We start from the raw sequence: 23,106 nt of genomic DNA on the forward strand, positions 1-23,106 counted from the left end.
TTTTGGATGAACTGTCCCTTTAAGAAACATTATTTTGCAGGATTTTGCTTTAAATACTGCCAACAAATTCAAAGAAACAAGAGAGCAAAAACAAATGACGCATTGAGTTTTGAACAAAAGAGCGTAGTGCTTTTATAATTATTAATATCAAGTCCTTTACAAATAGTCACCGTGTACAGCAGCTGTTTGCATGGCAAGTTTCACAGAGTCCAGAAACATCAATGCAACGTGCTGCAAGCCCTTACGGATCCGTCTGCCATGCCGAGACAGGGATCAGATATGTTCTTTCATCTCCTCAGCTAGAGATCAAATCATCAGTCTTTGAATTGAAAAAAACATCTTTGAGATCAAAAAAATGCATCAGATACGGTATTGTTGCTGCTGTTTTAACTCTCATGAAACGGTGCATATGGAGCGCAGCGAGAAAAAAAAATTGCATAAAGATTTTTTTTGGCATTGTGACATTTTCATTTGCATATTTTTTCCACAAATTCTCATTAACAAAATGCTTCCAGACGCTTTACTTTTGAGCTCTGTGTAACTGAATCTATTGCAATATTGTTTTTTACTGTATTCCATTAGAAAAATACAGTAATACATTATTTTATTTAAATAAAAAAAATACTGTTATGTTATTTTACTTTTTTATAACAGTAATAAGAATTATTAATAATTTATAAATTATTAATAATTCCCCTTCCTAATTATTAATGAAGCCCTAATAAAAAATAAACATGTCACAATGCAAAATATTATTTCCTATTCGTTTATTTTGGAGTGAAATATTCTGATATTCACTCTATTAGCATGTTCTATATATTTAGCTGCTAATGATGCTTCTGAAAAGGTACAACAAACTGCATGTAATGTTCTCCAATTAGTCGTTTACTTGTGGATAACGAGATGATAATTACCTGTATGGGCAGAGAACATCATGTTGCATTTATACTGTTCTACAGAAACTACACAATGCTTGAAGAGTAACAGCCGTAAACCTGATCTAGTCCTGACCTAAGCGTGTAGGTTTACCAAAAGAGCACTAATTGTTATTTCCAGGAGTAATGAGCAAATCAAATGAGTTTCCTTGCTAGTGAAAGGTTGTGAGCATGGATTTGTGACTGTGTGTGTGTGAGTGTGTCAGTCTCTTGCACGGGGCGGTTGGTAATATTGTTGTGTCGGTCGAGCGCGGCGAGGTTGTCCATCTCCTCCTCTTCGAAATTCAAGTGAATTCTCATAGTAAAGGTCTTCGTCATCCTGTGAAAAAGTTACCGGGAATGAGTGACCAATGTTACTGATAAATGCAAGTCTATTGCATCAGTCATGGGAAACAGAAGACAAGCTGGTCTTTAAATAAATATAACATTCTTACCCACAGACTCAGACAGTAACAAAGTACATTTACTTGATTACTGTACTTAAGTACACTGAGTATCAAACTCAAACTTTACTTGAGTATTATATTTTTGGGAAACTTATGACTTTAACTTCACTACAGTTGAAAGTCAAATATCATATAGTGGTCGACCGATATTGTTTTTTTGACAGCCGACATCTAAGAGAGCAGGTTGGCCGATGGAGGTGATATCATTTTTTATTTACTCTAATATTTAAGAAATTTGAAATTGTTTATTTTGCACATTTATCATTTTCAAACTCACTTATACTTTAGATGACAACTACTTGATTCTGTAATCCTATTACACTATTTTTCACAAATAAAGAAATATTAAAAAAATATATATCAATAAAAAGGAAGCTAACACTGTAACCAACAGGGCTCTCAGTAATCTGGGACGTTTGTGTGCATTGGAAATAATATATATATATTTTTTCAAATGTCAAGGTAACACTCATTTTACGTACTGCACACAGTGAAAATGACATGAACATGGCAGTGGGCAAATTAATAAATCGCTGCGTAGTTTGAAATCATGAGTTTAAAGTTTCTCAATCACGTGTCTGAAGTGAAGCTGAACTCTCCTCCTGTCAGCATTCAATTCGCACGGACCGACCGTCACGCTTACAACACGCGATCATACAGGATACTAGGGCCCTCGACTAAAGATTTTTCTGGTCGACTAGTCGTCGTTCATTTGATGGATTAGTTGACTAATCACACGTTTATTACTAAACCGTTTAAATTATAGATATGAGGCTTTAACTGCCTACGTAGCCTAATAAGCGCTCAAGCGCACATAAAGCTTGCCACAGCACACCAGCAGAAGTAATGATTATGAATGTGTCAGGGAAAAACAGTAAGGAGGCTGCATTATCATTAATAATGTCTTGATAAACTAGTGCTTTCTTTGATTTCGGCTTAAGACATGAAGTCGGGACAAACTCGTGATCTCCACAGTAGTGATGCTCCTGTATGCATGTTTCATATGGATTACATAATCTGAGAATATTGTTTTTAATTTGAAAGTAGACATTTCACACTCTATAGATATATTTTAACGGCCAAATGACTAAATTGTAATGTTTATAAGTGCATAACTAATAAAATTTTGGTCAACCAAGCCTCTTCTGGTTGACTAATAGTTAGTCGACTATTAGGGGCAGCCCTACAGGATACAAACACACACTTTATAAGATCTCACAGCTGGATCTGGATCTGGATCTGGATCTAAGTCTGCAAGGTTTGTGACTTTTTTCTATACCTTTTAATTCCTTTAACACTGATTATTAGACAGACTTCTATCCCTTAGAAAGAACTGTTAAACTATGACAGCAAACAATGAAGAGGGAGAATGTGAGCACTGTGCTCAGGTGCTGCCGTTCTCAGCGCTGTCAAAATAAAAGTCCCACCTCAAACACATCGGCCAAAGAGAAAACTTATCAGCCGATACCGATAATTGAAAAATGTCAAATATCAGCCGATATATCGGCCTCGGCAATATATCGGTCGACCACTAATATTGTACTTTTCACTCCACTATATTTATATCAAGGTCCTCGAAGTAGAAAGTTGTTACTATGTAGCAGCTTTGGAAAGTCAGTGGGTGAATTTTTATTTTGTAAAAAGTTTTTTTTTTTTTTTTAGACAGCCTATCAGTAATCAGTCTTGTAGGGCTACGTGAAATCATTTCCCAGCATTTTTTGGACACTGACCAGTTGCAAATGTGATATTTACTTACAACAATAATAATGTTAATATTGTGGTATATATTCAACACAATATTGGTTGATTTTGACAAAATTTTGCAAACGAAAATATTACCTATAAAGCCACAGAAGAACTGTTGTGTGTCTCCTAACAAAACACAATAAGTGTTTGACTTGAAACAGCACTGCAGGCCGTTCTGTGTATGATATCAAAGTACTGCGAGAGCAATTAGAAAGCATTTTTGTTTTTACGTTTACTAAATCTTGCGGTTGCTGTTGTCAAGTTAAACAGTTGTGTTGCTGGGTTTTCACTGTGCACTCGGTTCAAATGTGGATGAATGGCTTCATGTAGATGTGTGCACTGTGTGAGATCACTACCATGCTGCTTTTGTGGGGTTGGGTACCGTTTAAATTTGATCAATTCCGATTCCGCTTATCGATTCCGATTCCCAGTTTCGATTCCAATGTGATTAAAAAAATGAAGTCAAACATTTAGATATCAAACATATTTATTCTGTCTCCTTTTGCAAAACAAATTGTTGCAGCTTTATACAATGAACAAAAGTCAGCAGGCTACATAAAAACTGGACTCGTTTAAGAGCGGTTTGTATGAAAAATAAAGCTGCATGAATCTGGATAAAGAGGTTTTTTGTTCGTTTTTTTTTAATGAAGATTGCTGCTCTCTCACGATTCTGAAGAGAAAACATTAGACAACTAAACAAAAAAATCACATGTAATTTATGAATGAATGATTCAAGGACTCACTCAAGATTTACTTGTTTTTATTACTGGATGAATCAGTGTTTTTGAACGAATCTCTTGTATGATTCAAAGACAAATACATTTTAACAGCCCCCTTTCGCCACCTACTGGCACAACAATGTAATCATCTTTATTTGAAGTGTCCAATTACTTTCAAAAGGTGATTTACTCTATTTTGATAGCTACTGTACACATCAGTGTTTATATCTGAACTATAGTTTTATCCCAGTACTTCTGATTATGTGAATGTTTCTAACACAGAAATGATGATACTGTGTGGCTGAAAATACTGTGAAGTTGTTTTATTCATATACATGACAGCTGCTCTTTTTAGGTCAGCGGCAGACAAACCAAGAGAGATGACAACGTTGTGTTCGCACACGTCAAAGTTTGAGGAATGAAACAGATGAATCATTGTAATTTAAAAAAACGTTGTTGTTTGAATCGTCTTCGGGATCGTTAACGATCTGTTGAATTAAAGTGTTTTATCATGTTGGTGGTGACCCCTCTCTTGCAACATGTTTAGCTTTTCACAAATATTATACTTAACTTTTTCAGCTTCTGATCGCAAGTGTAGCCAAACTTTGGAGCACTTATGTTAGCAAGGAAGGTCCTAGCAGATCACCAGGTTGGATCCTCACAGATGGAGAAAAAAAAAGCGCACACAGGAATCGATAGGCGGAATCAATTTTTATTTTACAAGTATCTGATTCCTAGCCTTAAGTATCCAAATCTGCTATTGGAATAGATTTTCGACTCCTAACCCTAGCTAGGGGTGTTAAAATAAAATAGTTGTTTTGCTTTTGTTTCTATAGGTTTATAACATTCTAAAAGTTCTTTATTTCAAAGCTAGTCAGTTTATTCAAGTTGCTTCAGAGGCATAAGGTAATGCAAGTATTACAACAATAAAACAGTGCATTGAAATAAAAGATATTTACTTTTGGTACTTAAGTACTTTTAAAAGCAAGAACCTCTGTACTTTTACTTAATTACAAGTGAAAGTTGTAAAGACAGATTTTTACTTGAGTAATATTTGACTAGCAGTATCTGTACTTTCACTCAACTAATGGAATTGTGTACTTTGTCCACCTCTGCTTACCCACACATCCATGTGCAGAGGTTTGATATTGTGAAGCAGAACTTCTTCACAGTTGCCGTAATCGCTGAACACAACCACAGCCGTGGAGCCCGACGGGTGGATGGCGTCGATTCTCGCCCGATAAAACTGTCACAGATATGCAAACATGTTTTACAAGAACACAAAAGGGGAAAATGCAACAAAAGTGTACACAGTCAGGTTCTGGAAGTAAAAGCTCCATTCATTTTCCCCACAGGGAAATTGATTTTCAATAATAAACACTTAAAGACTACTTCAGCTACAGTGCAGCACTGCAACTTTTGATTCAATGGGAGTAGATCTAAATATAACACTTTTCACCAATAGTTTGAAACACTTTTTACTAGAACATCTTGTTGGATGTTATAGTAAAAAGATTTCTACATGTAATGCTCATTTCATATGCAAAGATGCTAGCCAATCACTGCAGTGTGCATTTGCATTACAACAGACACGCCCCTTCCAACAGAGAGTTCAAATCAGAGGCTAAATTCAGAGTAGAAAATGACCATTTATAACTGCATTTTCACATTTTTGATGAACAAACTAAACCAAGATTATATGTATACCTCAGGATGATTTAAAAATGCATGTCATGATCCCTTTAAAATAATAATTTTTAAAAGCTTAGGCTAATTCCTGATGAAAAACTACATTATCCATGATGCTACACAGAAAATTCAGTCACCAAACTACTTAAATATTTGGATATATATGCATATTTTGCAATAAACTCAATATACTGTTTCTATAGATAGATCACCAATTTTAAAAGAGTAGTTTCATATGTTTCCATCGTTTTTAATTTGACTGTCACTCACAAAGAATTATGGGATTGTAGTTCTTTTCTTCAATAAAGCCGTTAAATACACACTCTTGTACCGTTGTTAAATTTTTTAATGTTTTTTTTTGTAACGCTTTAACAAAGACTTTCCCTATGGAAAAAACGAATGGAAAAAAACACTTCCGGAACGGACACCACTTAAAAATAATGCAAATGACTCACCTTATTGTCTTCCCAGTAGAGCGCTAGACACTGGTCACCAGCTCTCCAGTTGATGTGATTATTTGTGTCCGTCTGCTCTCTCGGACCTTTGATTGGTCCAGATCGTTTCTTGGGGGCGGAGTTATGCGTGTTGGTTTGTTTTTGAGGCGGGGCTGAAGAATGCAGCTTGACTGGACCGGTCCGTCTGTGTTCTAAATCACCGTTAGGGAACTGCGTATTTGAAACCCCACCCACTTTGATCACCTGACCCGATCCGGTGTCCTGCAAAAAGTCTTTTTTCGTTGCATCTTGGGAGCGCTCAAAGTAGCCTGAATTGGGTCTTTCTGGCTTGCCTTTCCTTCTGTTGTTGGGCTCGTTTCTAGATTTAGGATCTGAGCCTGACGCAGCAGGATTTGAGGATTTGGGAGCCGCGGCTCCGTTTGATTGGTTTTTCCTAAACAAAGCAGGTCCTGTCCCATCCTGCTCTGTCAATCCGCCGTTATGTGGTTCCTGCGGGAAGCTTTTAGACCCACTATGCTCTTTTCCAGCGGGACCCTGCTGCTCCCTGGACTTCCCCGTCGAACTGTACATATTTCTAGCATCTTGAGTGTCGTTCTTCCATCGCTCAGATCCTCCTCTTCCCGTTCGCTCTCCGTCCCTCCATTTCTGAGGCTGGGAGACGCTGGAGGAGGCTGCGCTGGGTTTAGGAAAGTCTCCGTCCTTCAGGAAGCGTGGAGGCCTGTCGTTTCTCTGTGAGCGTCCCTCGTTTCGGGGAGGGTGTTTGAACTGGGCGGCATCTCTGGACATTTGATCGGTGTTGGGGAAAGTCATCTTAAACTGGTGGTCTTGTAGTGAAGGCTGGTTCTTTGACTCTAGAGTGTGAATTATGAGAAAAACTGATTAAAAATGGTAAATGTTGTAAGGGCCTATGATGAAAAACGTCTGTGAATGAGTGGTGCAGTTTCATTTATAATCCAAGTGACAGTAAGAACACTTAAAACTAAAATTAAAACTATTTTTAAAGAATCTCACAATATTTTGTTTACGTTTTTAACAGTAAACCTTTTTTGTGAAGCATTTTGTTGCCAAAAACCAAAAAGATTTATACATTTTCACTTGACTACATTTTAAAAGATTAATTATATTGATTATTTTTTGCCTTCACTTGATTACCACCATTTTTGATAGTAAATCTGCATTAAATAATAACAATAAATAATAAATCTAACAGACACTTTTGTAAAAATGTTAATAAACGATTCAGGTTTTAAGAGTTCAATTGATTAGAAATGCTTTTTGATCATTAAAATTTAATTACACCATTAAAATAGAATCCAGAAAAAAAAAAAAATGAATTTGGGAAAAATAAATGGATTTCATAAAAATAATTTACGTTTCATGATTTATTAATTAATAAATCAATTGATCAGATTTGCTGTTTGATTACGAAACTTTTAAATGTAACTATTAAAAAGAGATTCCAGAAAAATCTAATTCTAAATTCTAATGGATTTTTTTTTTTTTTTTAAATCAGTTGCGCTGAACTTTTAATAAATTGTTGTTAAATTTAAAGTTGAACTATTCTAATTAGTCAGACTTTAATGTAATCGTCAAAAAAGGAGCCTAGACGAATGAAAACTGGGGAGAAAAAAACTGAATTTAAAACGAGAGAAAAAAGTAATAAAGTTATTACCTGCTATGCCAATCAATTAAATGACACATTTCTGTATTTGTGAAGAAAAGCTCAGAAAGGACAATTCAAACTCACTAAAAAGCCTGTTACTTGTTGTTTTGCACATTTTTAGTGTCTTGCACCATGAGCGTCACGGCATGCATTTAAATGACCTTTTATGATGTCGAGAAATGCGTCAAAAGAACAAGTGGTAATAAAGTTCAATCATGAAAGCTGACAGGCTCGTCACAGAAATAACAACTTAAATACAGGACACAGTGAGGATGCAGGGCACTTCAAAAGCGCAATTACAGTGTGTTTCAGGTCATTCAAACTCAAAGCAAGAGCTTGAATGTTAAAACAACAGCACTGAAAGAAACCGTTTCTCCACATATTAGCCCTGTCTGTTTTCTCCTAAAGCCATATGTTAGGCAGAGCTTACCAGCCGCATAGACTTATCTAAAGCTGACTAATAGAGCACCTTCATTTGGGACTGGCCATCTGTTTGACGCCACAGAGTTCTGCAGCCCTCTGGGACTTTAACATAAGAGGAGATTAAAAACCCTGATACAATGTTCTCATTATTAAGATTGGTTCCTCTGCAAATGCATTAGGAATGAAGCAAACGATACAATAGTTTTAAAGCGATCATTTATGGTTTATTAATTCTGCAAAATAAACTCTGATCACAACCTCAAAATGAAAAAGGGACTTCTATCATGCCGAAGGGTTTATTCTGGAAGCTAACTGTACATTATCCCACTTTTAATACAGATGTTTGCTAAATAAATCAATCTACATGAGTTGGAAAATCTGTGAAATTATAAAAATATTATAATGTGTAGTAGGAATCATGCAGATATACAAGTGTTTAATACTTTAAGTTGGTACAGAAAAAAATGTTATTAAAAATTATTTTCTTTCATCGAGCTGAAATAAAATAAAATAGTAGAAGAAAACCTTAAACTTAAAAAAAACTTAGAAATGTTGTCCTGGCAACTAAAATAAGCTGAAGATGAAGTACTAAAATTACTTAAGATACAACCAAGACAAAAATAAATGAAAGCTAAACAATAATAAGAAGAAAATTACTAAAATTTAAAAACAAAATATAAATTAATAAAATGTAAAACTTAATACAAAAAAATTAACTAATTTAAAATACAGATAAATACTAAAATAGTAAATAAATAATACTAAAATATCACAGTTACTATCTGAAAGGACAAAATAGCCCTGATATTAGTCCAAAATTGATATCAAATTAAAAAGAAGCACTAATATTGTCAGCATTTTTCAATGCTCCATAAAAACAAAGGCAAAACAAATTCGGTGTACCGTCAATGGAAAACGTCCCAATTTTTGACTCCAGGAAGTCAAACAGTGTGCTGGGCCCAGATGGCCTTCCTCCTGCTTCCTCATCCTCATCTTGTCTGGAGCGTCCCCTTCCACGACCCTTTCCTGTCAGAACAAATGAACCGTCAAATTAAAACAAGCAAGCAAGCAAAGTTGCAATGAAAATACTAAATCAATTTGAGATGCTAGATTCTCATCAATGGGTTTTATTGTACGAAATAAACCTAAATAAATGAGAAAACAAAAATCCAACTTTATGTTAAAACTTGTGTATAAATGAACATCTACAGTCTGCTTTCCTGAGCAGTTGCATATCTGGCAACGATCTGAAGGTTTCTGCTTCCTTTCTCTTCCTTTTTACCTCGAGGTGGTGGGCGGCTCTGCTCCGTCTGGGCCACTTTGGGCTGGTTTGTTCCGGTGAGCAGGAAGTTGAGGGCCACCTCCAGGTTATTGTTGTTATCCAGCAGGGCCTGTCTGGCCGCCTCTCTGTTAAAGCCCATCTCCATGATGTCCCTCAAAGCGTGCTCATCAACCTTGAGACGACAGCAGCAGCAACATGAAACAGCAGAAAGGAATTTGATGAACTTGAGGGTCATCAGAAAATGCATTAAAATCAGTGACAAAAGAACAGATGTAGCAAACAGAGCACAAAAACATTCTGACTTGCAATCAAAAACAAAACAGATAAAGAGGGGTCACATCAGTGCTTACGTCAGACATCGATTCATCTTTTACCAGAGAAGGCATGAACTCTTACAGAGAAATAATGGAATTTAATTATAACAAAGTCCATCATACAATTTTGGGGCACTTGCCGCACTTTCACGGATAGTTATTTAAGAAACACGAAAGTGAAAACCGCATAATTTGAAGCCATTAGCACAAAAAACCCTTATACAGAAATGTTCACCCCCTATTTTCAAAGTCTAAATGAAGCACTTTCCATGATGACTTTCTCCTTGTTTATGGTTCAAAAGTTTGAGGTCAGCATGATTTTGTACTTTTTGAGAATTAGGAAATTAATTTAAAAAATAGTTAATTAATACATCTAACAGCAAAGGCGCATTCAAATGTATTAAAATGACAGTAATGTTACAAAAAATGTAAATAAATGCTGTTCTTTTGAACTTTCTATTCAGAGTATCCTGAAAAAATAATGCGTCACAGTTTCCACAAAAATATGAAGCAGCACAACTGTTTTCAACATAATAATATTAATCAGAAATGTTTTTTGAGCAGCAAATCAGTATATTAGAATGATTTCTGAAGGATCATGTGACACTAAAGACTGGAGTAATGATGCTGAAAATACAGCTTTGAACACAAATAAATTACATTTTACAATATATTCACATAGAAAACACTAGTTTTAAAATGTAATGATATTGCACAATATTACTGTTTCTAATCAAATAAATACTGCCTTGGTGAGTATAAAAGTCTTGTCAAAAATAATTAAAAATTTGAGATGAATAAAATCTCTCCCAGACGGTTAGTTCTTGTCTGTGCGACACAACCCCATTTTGACATTTCATGAAGAAAATACAGTATGAGTGATACGTGTGTGTGTAGAGCTCACCGTTATGATGCATTAAAGTGTTTTGGCCTGTTTTATCATCCACTAAAGTGTTTGCTTAGTAGAGTAACAACACTAAATCTAGTAATGATGCATTTTTAACAGACCCATTGGTTTCGGAAAGTCAGTAGATAACTAACAGGTGATCAAACAACAGCTGTTTTGTTCTCAGCGAGGACTGCAGAAAAACAGCTGCATATTTCACTAAACTAGATGTTGGACCTGAAGTTATGATAATTACGTTCAGCCTATTTGTATATTCTCCCCTGTTTTACAGGATTAATTCAGTTCATTTCATGAGGAAGAACTTAAAACAGCTGACAAAGCACTAATCTTTATGATGATCTTTGGATCTCACCAAATCTCTGTAAACTCCTTCTGACTTGTTCTCCGTCCACGGCTTTTCTCTCTCTTCTCGTCTTCTTTGATAGGTGTCTCGGTTCTTGTAGGTGGATCCTGGATTGGCGAGGTTTCCACCTGCATTGCCTCCACCGCCGAACGTACGTGTCTAACACAAACCAAAGGAGAAGACCACAGATGCACAATGAAAAACACCAGACATTGATGCATCCCCAGCAATATAAGAGCTGATTTTACAAGGGCACAACAAACAATGTTTCTGGACATCATAAATGTGTTTTGAAGAGTTCAAATCGAACTGAGTTTTGAAACACAGCCCAGGTGCTGCTGAGATAAAGTGTTTAATCATTTACGTGGTGTTCACTTATCGCGTTACATTTGGAATTACACACTCAAAATCAAACATTTCTTAATTAAATATCGGAGAATATTAAGTTCACCCATGGCCTAAGGACGCAGTCATGAGAACGAACAAATTCAATTACACATTGCTTTAATATATCAATATTTCATTATCAAAAGGTGCTACTTTGTTGCAGGGGATGAAAATCATATTTATTCTGAATTGAAATGCCAATATCTTTCCACAATGCAAAACACTGAAATCTGGGGGTTATATATGTTCATTACGGGTAAAATATTTGGAATAATTAGGATTTTAACATGTTTTTGAAAGAAGTCTTTTCTGCTCACCAAGGCTGCATTTATTTGATCAAAAATACAGTTAAACAGCAATAATGTGAATTATTATTGCAATTTTAAAGTTGCACATTTGAATATATTTTAAAATATATAAATGTATAAAATTCTTTGATGAACTGAAAGATTAATGGATTTAATGGGCCCTTGCTGAATAAAAGTATTCATTTTAATAGCTTTTTGTTTTAATTACTTAACCTAAACCTTTAAATAATAATGTATCATGGTTGCTACAAAAATATTAAGCAACACAAATGTTTTCAACATTGATAATAATCAGAAATGCAGCAAATCAGCATATTAGAATGATTTCTGAAGGATCACATGGCAATGAAGATGCTGAAAATTCAGCTTTGCAATACAGGAAGAAATTACATTTTAAACATAGAAAACAACTTTTAAATTGTATTTTAAATTAAATTTTATAATTTTTTAATCAAATAAATGCAGCAAAGAAGAGACTTCTTTAAAAATCAAACAGTAGAGTACATTAATTTCACAAGTACTGCATCTTTAAACATATAGTCATAGGGTGGGCTAACTGTTCATGTTATTAAATGTCTCATGATAATCATTAAGGACGACAGCATACCTCTTTACTCTTGGCGACCTCTGCGATAGCAGCGGTTCTTTGTTTCTCAAACTCGTCGTTGTCGTCAGCAGATTTGACAGCGCTAGTGCTCTGCAGGGTCTTCCTCTGATCCAGAGCTGTGCTGTCCACCTGCTCATGAGCACATTTCTACAGAGAGATGACACACCATCCAGCCATTCAGAGTCAAGTCAACCTCATAAATAACCAGAAGGTCAAAGGTCACAATGAAGGAGTTCTGACCTGTCCAAAGGGAACGAATGGAGGAGGTCCGCCTTCTGCACCAATGTTTCTTCGGCTGTGTTTGGCCAGGCTCTTTTGAGGGAAAAAGTTGAACATTAGATGTAATGTAACATTCAAGTGAATCCAGACTAGGGTTACTTTAGCATTGAGATACTATTATCGTTTTTATCCGTCTTAACATCTTTTAAACTGTTTTTCCATTTTCATTGTAGTTAAAGTTTTATATATGTATTAGGTTTATTTCATTAAATTTAAAATAAAATGAGAAATGATGCCTTGGCAATTAGCTGAAATAAAATAAGTATTTTTCTTCCCAGTTAATGTTAATTTTATTTCAAATAATGCATTTTTTTATGGTTTTCAGTTTTAGTTCATTATAATAACCCTGATCCATCAGAGAGAATAATCTTTGGACTGAAGTTATTTACTGAATAAAGCAATGCGTCTTCATGCTATCTGGCTTTGATTGATAATTAAAATCAATCATCTGTTGCCAATATGTCATCCATCACGGAGCTAAAACATGATGAATATTAACAGATGGTTACAGACACTGGAACTGTGGCTCCTGTTTCTTAAGTTTTAATGAATAGAACCTTTAAAGGTGTCACATTTTACACTTTTGCATCTCTTAATTTTTTCCTTAGATCCCACTTATAATGTCAGTGAAGGTTTCCTGCGGTAAAAACAGTCATAAATTAGAGTAGTTTCATGTTTTACACCAACTCCCTGAAAATTCAACAGCTTGTGCCACACGGCATATTTAAGAAGTCTGTATGCAAATGGCCTCTGTTGTGATTGGCTAAGTTCATGTGACGCTGGTCAAATTGGTTCATTCTAAAGTGTTTATTTATAAATGTGGGTGGTTGTATGTTAACTCAAATTTATTCTTTTTGGACTAGTTAAGGAGATATTAAATATGAAGATACATGGTAGATTGAATCTCTGTTTCATAAAAGCAATAAAAACAAATCCAGCTTGCTACTATATGTCAAATACAACTACATCATATATATTAGCTGAAAATATTCATAACGAAGCTTGAGAGAAAACATGCACCTCACCCTCTGAAACTCCCACTTCTCGATCATGTGATCCACTTCGCCTCCGAGAACCGTGATCTTGGAATCGTCCAATAGCAGGAGGCCGTTTTTAACCTGAACGGCCCCCAGGAGCTTCACTTTGGTTCCAGGAGGAGTGTTCAGACTGAAAGTGGAGAAATCAAATTAAAGTGTTAAAATTAATTGCTTTCTTTTAAATAAACTGAGTGAAACACTGAAAAGTTTGGATTCAGAAAGGTTTTTTTTTTTTTTTTTACATTATTCTCTTCTGCTCACCAAGGCAAAATCTCAAAAATAGAGTAAAATCAGTAATATTCTGAAATATTATTACGATATGGTTTTCTACTTGAATATATTTTAAAATGGAATTTATTCCTGTGATGTAAAGCTGAATTTTCAGCATCATTACTCCAGTCTTCAGGGTCACATGATCCTTCAGAAATCATTCTAATATGCTGATTTTGTTTGTTCAACAAATTTGGAGTTTAATAGTAATAATGTCAAAGTCTTAATATTCTTAAAATAGGCATAATTTCCTTTATGAAATCATAATTTCAGAATTTGTGGTATAACGTGACCCAGGGATTTCTTGAGAGAGTTTTCCAGAGATTCGCCCCCAAAATAGGTCAGTTTTTCTTATTTGGTGTCTACAAAAAAAAAAAAAGGGAGGAGAGATAATTTAAAATTCATAATTGCACTTCTCTGCTTTACTTGCTTCTATTTCCTGGTTGTCAATCAGGTTTTTTCTCCGATGTGTTTCAGCTTTAGTTAGTGTGGGGCATTTGCTGTAAGTTGGGATTAAAACTGGCAGTTTGACTTTAATTAAAGATTAAAGGGGGGGAGAAGGGATGGATTGAGAGAGAGGAAGAGGAAGAAACTCTATTTTCCCCTCACAAACACTCTAATACCCCGAGGAGAGAAGTGGAGCAGTGAATTTTCCAAAACGCAGGCTTATTTCCTCAAATGTGTCCCCTCGCCTGCACCCTGATCAAATGTTAATGCACCGCTCTGCACTGCAGAAGAAGCTCCTGCTAAAAATACATCACACGCACACCTACACGCCAAATAAACTCGCCCTCAAGAATACAAGTCCAACTTTCCCTGGTCCTCTCATTAGAAGAGCCCGGGGAGTTTGACAGGACTTTCCTGACCGGTTCATCGGCATGAAGCTCAAAGGGATGTAGGATCCGATACCAACTCTCTGGAGATGTCAGAAAATACACTGTTTGTTCCAGTACAATGCTTCTGTTCTTTCAAACAATCTCACTATCGTTTGAAGGTGAAATAATTATTTGAAATGAGTGACACTAAACTGAATTGTAAAAATAGTCTTTTTACTCATGTAAATAATTAAAGTCAAACTGCTGTTTATATACATGTTGAAATAATGCATGTCCTTTCTGTTCTTGTAATTCTCCGAATGAATGAAGAAAGCTTTGGTTTCATTTGCATGCGCTTCTTTTTAAATAAACTGAATGAAACACTGAAAAGTTTAGGGTCGATAAAGTTTTAAAATGTTTTTGAGTCTCTTAAGCTCACCAGAGCTGTATTTATTTGATCAAAAAATTTTTAATATTACAGCAATTTAAAATAACTGTTTTCTATTTAATATATATAATTAATTCCTGTGATGCAAAGCTGAATTTTCAGCATCATTACTCCAGTCTTAAGTGTCACATGATCTTCAGAAATCATTACAATATGCTGATTTGCTGCTCAAGAAACTATGGCTTTGCTTAGTATTTTTGTGGAAACTGTGATGCATTTTGTTTTTCAGGATTATTTGATGAACAGAAAGTTCAAAAGAACAGCATTTATTTGAAATTGGAATCTTGTTTTGTGAAATAATTACAGGCGAAAATTTTAAAAGGAGACCAAACCGAATTGTAAAAAAATAACCAAAGACAAACTACAATTTATACGTGTGCAAAGCCTTCATACGCACTTTAAAATAATGCATGTCCGTTCAGTGGTTGAATAAAGGAAGCTTTGGGTTGAAACGAACAGTGGATAGTTTCATTCTGCATGTTAGCGACAGGGATGGATGTAGGGAGAGAGTGAGCCGAGGAACAGATGAATAAAGAGAGCTCTGTTCTTCAAACTGCTCGGCAACACAGTCTCCACCTGTAGCTGCTGGCTGATGGCCACCACAACGGCTGATGCCCAGCCAGAGCGGTAATGGAGACATGGGATTGGTGAGGTTTGAGCCAATCAGAAGGTCCGAAACTGGGGTTAAAGGAAGGGGAGTACATGAAAAGGGCAGAAAAGGTTGTCTGAGTTTGAAGCGACTTTACAAGATTACACAGTGTCAGATTTCCTGGAGTGAAAGTGTTTTGGGTATAAACAAGACTGTAAAGTATTACTGGAGTATGTTTTACAAGAAAATACTATTTCAGTTTTTTCTAAATGTCAGGTTTAACTCAATGTGTTACTTGCAGTTTCTTTGCAACTGTTTCAAAGTAAAGCTTACACCATAGGAATAGTTCACCTAAAAGTAAAAATTTGCTGAAAATGTGCTCACCCTCTATCCATCCAAGATGTAGATGAGTTTATTTCTTCATCAGGTTTGGAGAAATACAGCATTGCATCACGTGCTCAGCAATGGATGCTCTGCAGTGAATGGGTGCCGTCAGAATGAGAGTCCAAACAGCTGATAAAAACATCACAATAATCCACACCACTCCAGTCCTTCAGTTAACATCTTGAGAAGACAAAAGCTGAAACAAAGCCATCATTAAGATGTTTTTAATTCAAACCATTGCTTCCAGCTAAAATACTGGAAATCCATAGTAACGCTTTAACTGGAGGAAGCTTTATTATGGACTCTATATATGGATATTTTAGCTGGAAGCAATAGTTTGAAGTTAAAATGTCTTAACAATGGCTTCATTTTTTTATTGTTTGTTTGTTTTAACAAACAATAGCGTGAAGCTTTTGTCTTCTCCAGATGTTAACTGATGGACTGGAGTAGTGTGTATTATTGTGATGTTTTTATCAGACTCTCATTCTGACGGCACCCATTCACTGCAGAGCATCCATTGCTGAGACACTGATGCAATGCTACATTTCTCCAAATCTGATGAACAACCAACTCATCTACATCTAGGATTGTTCTAGGGTGAATAAATATTTAGCAAATATCCATTGTGTGAACTATTCCTTTAAGCATCATGGTAATTATTGCTCATATTAGGGTTAATGATCTGAACAAACCCTTCAAATTATGTATAAAAATTAAGGGTGTAACTCATTATGCATTTGTACCTTTACAATTCAAAGCTTTGTATACACTATTAAAACATAAAATGACAAGCTGTTTTAAGCAGTTGACACATCCAAAAACACTATAGTGACACATAAATCAGTGCAACAAGAGAGACACATTCTTGGCATGCAACCTGAATCTGACTTCCAAGACACGCATTTCAAAATGACACTGATGAGCCTGAAGTAAACTCAAAAGCAGTGCATACCACGACCCTGAATGACTCTGTAGTGCTGTGAACATCACATTCGTGGTGAAAAACCATTTTAGGCAGCTCCCCACTACATCAAAACGTCTTTAGTCTGGCTCAAGGCAATTACAGCACCTCTTTATCATATTAAGAGCTGCGTTTAATCAAATGCCGGGTTTTTGGCCTCATTATAGGCCACTTCACAGAGTCTGACGGGCCGAGACGTTATTTCATTAAATCATACGGCGCAATTAGACGTGCTTCAATTAAACGTTTGAGGTACTAGATTTTACAGCCACTCGTTCACAAAAAGTGAGTGAGGGAAGTCTAAAATTGCAGTCACTTGCCAAATCTTTGCGTTAATGCTTTATTGTAATGTTTGACAGCAATAAACCTGAACAAATTCACCAAAATATCTAATAAACAAACAGGTAAGGTGGAGGGAACTTTCTACAGAACTCCACAGGCACAGATTCCACATCACTCATACTGTTTCTGAAGTATGTAGCGTGCATAGTAAACAAACTTCTTCAATACATGGAAAAACCCACATGCATTTGCCAAAATGTGTACTATAACCACATGAAATACCGTATCCCACAATGCAATGCTCTTGAGCTTGAGACGAATGAAACTTAAGGAACATCATTTTGAACGGCTTTCTCCACTGCCAAGAGACACTTTTACACATCATTAGATTAAAAATGCTAAATTACTGTATATGCGAGATAACTGGATGCCACTTGTTAAATTAAACATGCAACATAATAAGGTCATGCAATACTGCTGTTTGATTCTTTAACGTTGCATGCACACTATTTCACATACATTTATGCATTTAGCAGACGCTTTTATCCAAAGCGACTTACACTGCATTCAAGTTACAGTTTTTACATTTCATCAGCTCTAAATAATAACAGGCGCTAAGTTTGGAGTCAATCATTTTAAAGAAATTAATACTTTTAATCAGCAAAGGTGCATAAAATAAAGCAAAAACCCCAGTAAAGACATTTATAATTTTACAAAAGGTTTCTATTTCAAATAAATGCTGGGTTTTTTAACTCTATTTATAAAAGAATCGTGAAAAAAAACTAAATGTATCACTGTTTCCACAAACATATGAAGCAGCACAAATGTTTTCACAACTGATAATAATAATAAATGTTTCTTGAGCAGCAAATTATTATATTAGAATGATATCTGAAGGATCGTGTGGCACTGAAGACTGGAGTAATTATGCTGAAAATACAGCTGCGCATCACAGAAATAAATGATATTTTACAATATATTCACACAAAAAAACTGCCATTTCACAATTTCTACTGTATTTTTGATTGAGTAAAAGAGATGATTTTCAACAACAATTAAAAACTTTTGAATTGAAGTGTACATTTAGTATGAAGCATTTCAATATTGCCAATGAAATGTCATTCCCACCCTTGTTAATTCAACTACAACCCTGACTACATTACATTACATTTACTCATTTAGCTGACGCTTTTATCCAAAGCGACTTACAATTGCTATATATGTCAGAGGTTGCACGCCTCTGGAGCAACTAGGGGTTAAGTGTCTTGCTCAGGGACACATTGGTGTCTCACAGTGGATTCGAACCCGGGTCTATCACACCAAAGGCATGTGTCTTATCCACTGCGCCATCACCACCCGTGTGACTACTCATCCACTAGTTAGTGAACTAATTAGACATTTAACACATTTTTAACACAGCTTTAATATTTTTAATGCAAGAGAATAAATGAATGTTAAATGGAAGAGAACTTCTCAGACTTTGGCACACCAGACATCAGCATGATTCACTCCCTTTATTAAAGCAGCACCATCTTGCTGCATTTAGCATCCCACACCAAGAACGTGAACTGTGTGAACCTGGACCTGACCTTCAATTAGTCCAACTATACAAGGCTTCCTTAGGACACAAGTTCCCACTCACCAGTCGATGCAGATTCACAAATCCCTACTTGCAGGTAGTGCATGTGTAATGAAAAGGTGGAAAGATGCCAATATCTACACGAGCTGTACCTGATTTTGGACAGATGTTTGAACTCGAGGCCGGTGCACGATGTGTGTCCGTCCGTCATCTGCAGACGCAGCATCCTGGGTGCCGCCTGCGACTCCTCGTGATCTTTAGAAGCGGCGACATTACGAATCTTCTGCACCTGAAGGACACAAGGGCCCTCCAACTGCAGGAGAACGAGAGTGATGTTGCATCAAACAGATAAAACACTAAGCTAAAAACCCATGTAATGCATCACGCTCATAAACGTGGGTTTAAATTAGTTACAGAGGAAAGCAGCTCTCACTATTCTGCAGTAATGTCACATCCTTTTGACCAAACAAATGTTCTTTTACCTCTTCACCTCTGCTCTGACTCAATCTTCATTTATGCTCTGCTAATGTTCTCTTTAATAACGCCATCTTGTGGACAGCATTAGCAAGTGCATGAAGTCTATTTATATTGTAATTGTGCATTATGTTAGATTTCAGCTTAAACTGGCAAACTCCCATCCAGTTTCTAATGATCAACACAAGTCAAGCTAGTCATTTTAATAAACAAATGTACCTTTTCTATTCGTCCACTGTTGATGTCAGTCGGCAGGAAGCTCTTTCCGATGGGTCTCAGATCACTCTGTGAATTAGATAATAGTATTATTTCTGTTCGCTTTCTCATGGTGGCTTCTATAGAGAGCCGAAACCCAAATATACATGATCACAAATGGACAAAGATATATTACATGAGCAAAAAGGAAAGGGTAAATATAAATGGAAACGAGGTCATTTCTTAAAGCACTTACGTTTAGAGCTACTTGGATGATATCCGTTGATGATGTTTTCTCCTTCTCCGATGAACTTTTACACTCCTCTATTCCTTCATCTGTAAGGTACCTGTGAAGATGAGTGTGAATTTAGAGGAGATGTGTGTGTGATTTCAGCCAGGGTTCTTTCAAATATGAGCGGGATTTACAAAAACATCTATATAGTTTCTTTGGAGTGAAAAATTCAAAATATGTCCACGTATTCTTTGGAAAATATTTTGTTTCTATAAGTTACATTATTAGTTTTTTCCCTATTCATTACAGTATTATACTATTAGATGTATTGTTTGTTTACTTATTTCAATCTAATTTTATTTACTTAATTTTACAATTTTCTGATTTCATTTTATTTACTTAAACTTTTCCATGGCTCTGAATTTATCACTATTTTACAAAGCATCTATCTTTAATACCTGAACATACTTCTAGTTCTCCTACTCTCACTTTTACTATAATAAGCACATCATCATATTAACCTAGTACATAAAAAGTCACTAACAATAAATACCACAACAATACCATATATTTTAAGGCAAAAACATTTTTTGTTGCTTTTTTCCATGCACCTGTCCATTTCGAGAAAATGTGGGCTATTTTTTTTTTTTTTTTGGACCCGTGGCAAGAAAACAGAAAAAAATGCCCATTCAAATGCTTTATTAAATTGTATCTGTAGATTTAAATAACAATACATATCTTTAAAGTCAGTGATTTTTTTCTCCTACATTTCAGCAGTTCTCTATATTCTTAGTGAAGGGTTTGTTGATGCATCACTCACCTTATCTATATAACATTTTATTTCTAAAAACGTACAGATTTTTATTATTATTATTATTTTTTCTGATTTATGGAGTGACAAAAAGAGATCCAAAATCTCCTTTGTGGAAAAAACCCTGATATGTCAACAAAATCAAACAAGAAATTTGAACCTGGCTTTAATGCAATGTTTAGATTTATGTTCTTAAAAAGCATGCAAATTAGTGCATATTTGATTAAATGACACCACAGCTGCATATTTAAAGACTTGTACCATACAACAATTGCCTTAGTGCACTGAGATTAATCAACTACGGAAATATGGTGACATATATGCTTTGAAGCACTTTGGAGTACCATTGCATCAAAGTACCATGGTATTAGCACTGGATACCTCGACTGTAACATGGTACTTCAATATAACAACACATGTCCAGCTCTGAACACATACTCTTACTGTGTAGAAAGATGCTGATGATTGTTGTTAAGAACTTGTCAAACTTGTCATGACAGTCCAGACTGATTAAAGCGAATCAATGAGAAACTTCAGAAGCCGATTATTAAACTATCATATATGACACACACACACATATATATAATAATATTTATGAATAATTTAGTATTACCGATAAAAGACTAACGTTAGCAGGTAATACATGTTGATTATCGTGCTAATGATTTAGCCGCTAACAGCACTAACTTAAACACCCCAACAGACCTAGAAATAAACTAATAAAGTGATATAAACCGTACGTTGTTAGAGAAACTTATACGCAATTATAAATAAAAGAGAAAAGTAAAAGTCGCTTTCAAATAAACGAGTGTAAACATGAGTTAGCATTAGCCGTTAGCACTCAGTAGTGACTCACCAGCCCTCTTTAATGAGCGCTGAGCTCAGATCGCACATCTTCACATAAACTGATGACTCTGGACGGAATCACTGTCTGAAATATCACGGAAATCCCATAGTTTTGCTATTCGGGATTCATTTCTACAGCGTTAGCGCGTGCAGCAGCTGGACAAAGACGGATGACGTCACAGGTCAAAGTGCAGCGCCGCTGATGACGTAGACCGAGAATACAAGTCACGTGGCAGAAAAGTCATTTTGAACAAAACCTTTAAATAAAAAAAAAAATTGAAAAGCCTGTATGCAGTCAAAAGTTTAAGATTTTTTAATGATATTGAATGTCTTCTCTGCTCACCAATACTGCATTTATTTGATCAAAAATACAGAAAGGCGTTGAAATATTAGTATAATTTAAAATACTAATTTTAAAAAAAGAGCATTTATTTTTGTGATCTGCAGCTGAATTTTCAGCATCATAACTCCAGTTTTCAGTGTCACATGATCTTCAGAAATCATTCTAATATACTGATTTGCTGCTCGAGAAACATTTATTATTGTTATCCATGTTAAAAAATAGTGCTGCTTCACATTTTTGTGAAAACTGCAATTTAAATAGTTGAAGTAAGATTTAGGCTAAAAAAATAATAATTATTCAAGGATGCATTAAATAATTTTTTTAAAGGGACAGTAGAGACATATATATAGCCTAATGTTAAAAAAATATTTCTATTTCAAATAAATGTCGTTCTTTTGAACTTTCTATTCTTGAAATATTAAACGTACACCGTTTCCACAAAAATATGAAGCCGTTTTCAATGGCTGAACTGGATAATAATATTTTATATAGTAGTCCATTTTATATATATTAATGACAGTGTCGGTTCATCACTGGAAGTAATTAGTCAATATTCATTTATCAGCAAGTGTAGTAAAGTATATGAAGTGTAATTTTTCCTGACGATCACTGGGGGAAGTCATGGCCTAATGGATAGAGTGTTGGACTCGTGATCCAAAGGTTGCGGGTTCGAGTCCCCGGCCGGCAGGGATTGTAGGTGGGGGGAATTAGTCCAGCGCTCTCTCCACCCTCAATACCACGACTGAGGTGCCCTTGAGCAAACCCCCAACTGCTCCCCGGGTGCCGCAGCATAAATGGCTGCCCACTGCTCCGGGTGTGTGTTCACGGTGTGTGTGTGTGTGTGTGTGTGTGTGTGTGTGTGTGTGTGCACTGCTGTGTGTGTGTTCACTGCTGTGTGTGTGTTCACTGCTGTGTGTGCGCACGTTGGATGGGTTAAATGCAGAGCACGAATTCCGAGTATGGGTCACCATACTTGGCAGTATGTCACTTCACTTCACCTCAGGGTGTTGCAGAAAGTCCCTATACATTTCTTAAGTCTAAATGTCATAGAATGCCCACTGACATTTAGAAATGCAAATACAAGCAGAAAATGACTTCCTCTTTTTTGTTTCTTTTTCTTTTAACCAAGTTTTTTCTTTGCCTTTTTTTGGCATCTGACATGGAAAATTACCCTAAAATCGACAAACAGACTTTAAAACATGAAAAGTGTTTCATGCTCCCCCATTATACAGCTCTGGGAAAAAATAAAATAAGAATTAAGAGACAATTCCAATTTTTTCTTAAATCAGCTTCTCTATGTGCAGCAGCCATCACATTGTCTGTTGAATTCCAACACA

At 35.7% G+C, this 23,106-nt stretch overlaps 1 protein-coding gene across 2 annotated transcripts; it reads right to left on the reverse strand.

Moving 5' to 3' along the window:
• Positions 1 to 1,015: 1,015 nt before the first annotated feature.
• Positions 1,016 to 21,621, reverse strand: tdrd3 (tudor domain containing 3). 2 transcript variants are annotated; one of them, XM_079396715.1, is made up of 13 exons: positions 21,437 to 21,611; positions 19,794 to 19,884; positions 19,562 to 19,627; positions 19,021 to 19,181; positions 13,529 to 13,670; positions 12,465 to 12,536; positions 12,225 to 12,371; positions 10,932 to 11,081; positions 9,359 to 9,530; positions 8,980 to 9,102; positions 5,991 to 6,841; positions 4,967 to 5,092; positions 1,016 to 1,254 (listed from the first exon to the last, which is right to left on the reverse strand). In XM_079396715.1, exons 1-13 carry the CDS (start codon positions 21,472 to 21,474, stop codon positions 1,138 to 1,140), a joined length of 2,256 nt encoding a protein of 751 aa, XP_079252841.1. In that variant the 5' UTR covers positions 21,475 to 21,611; the 3' UTR covers positions 1,016 to 1,137. The 2 variants fall into 2 exon arrangements, with proteins under 2 accessions (XP_079252841.1, XP_079252842.1); XM_079396716.1 differs by lacking the exon at positions 1,016 to 1,254 and adding an exon at positions 3,042 to 4,503 and having other exon boundaries at positions 21,437 to 21,621.
• Positions 21,622 to 23,106: the final 1,485 nt, after the last annotated feature.

The sequence above is a fragment of the Barbus barbus genome, assembly GCF_936440315.1.
Source record: "Barbus barbus genome assembly, chromosome: 37".
NCBI lineage: Eukaryota > Metazoa > Chordata > Actinopteri > Cypriniformes > Cyprinidae > Barbus > Barbus barbus.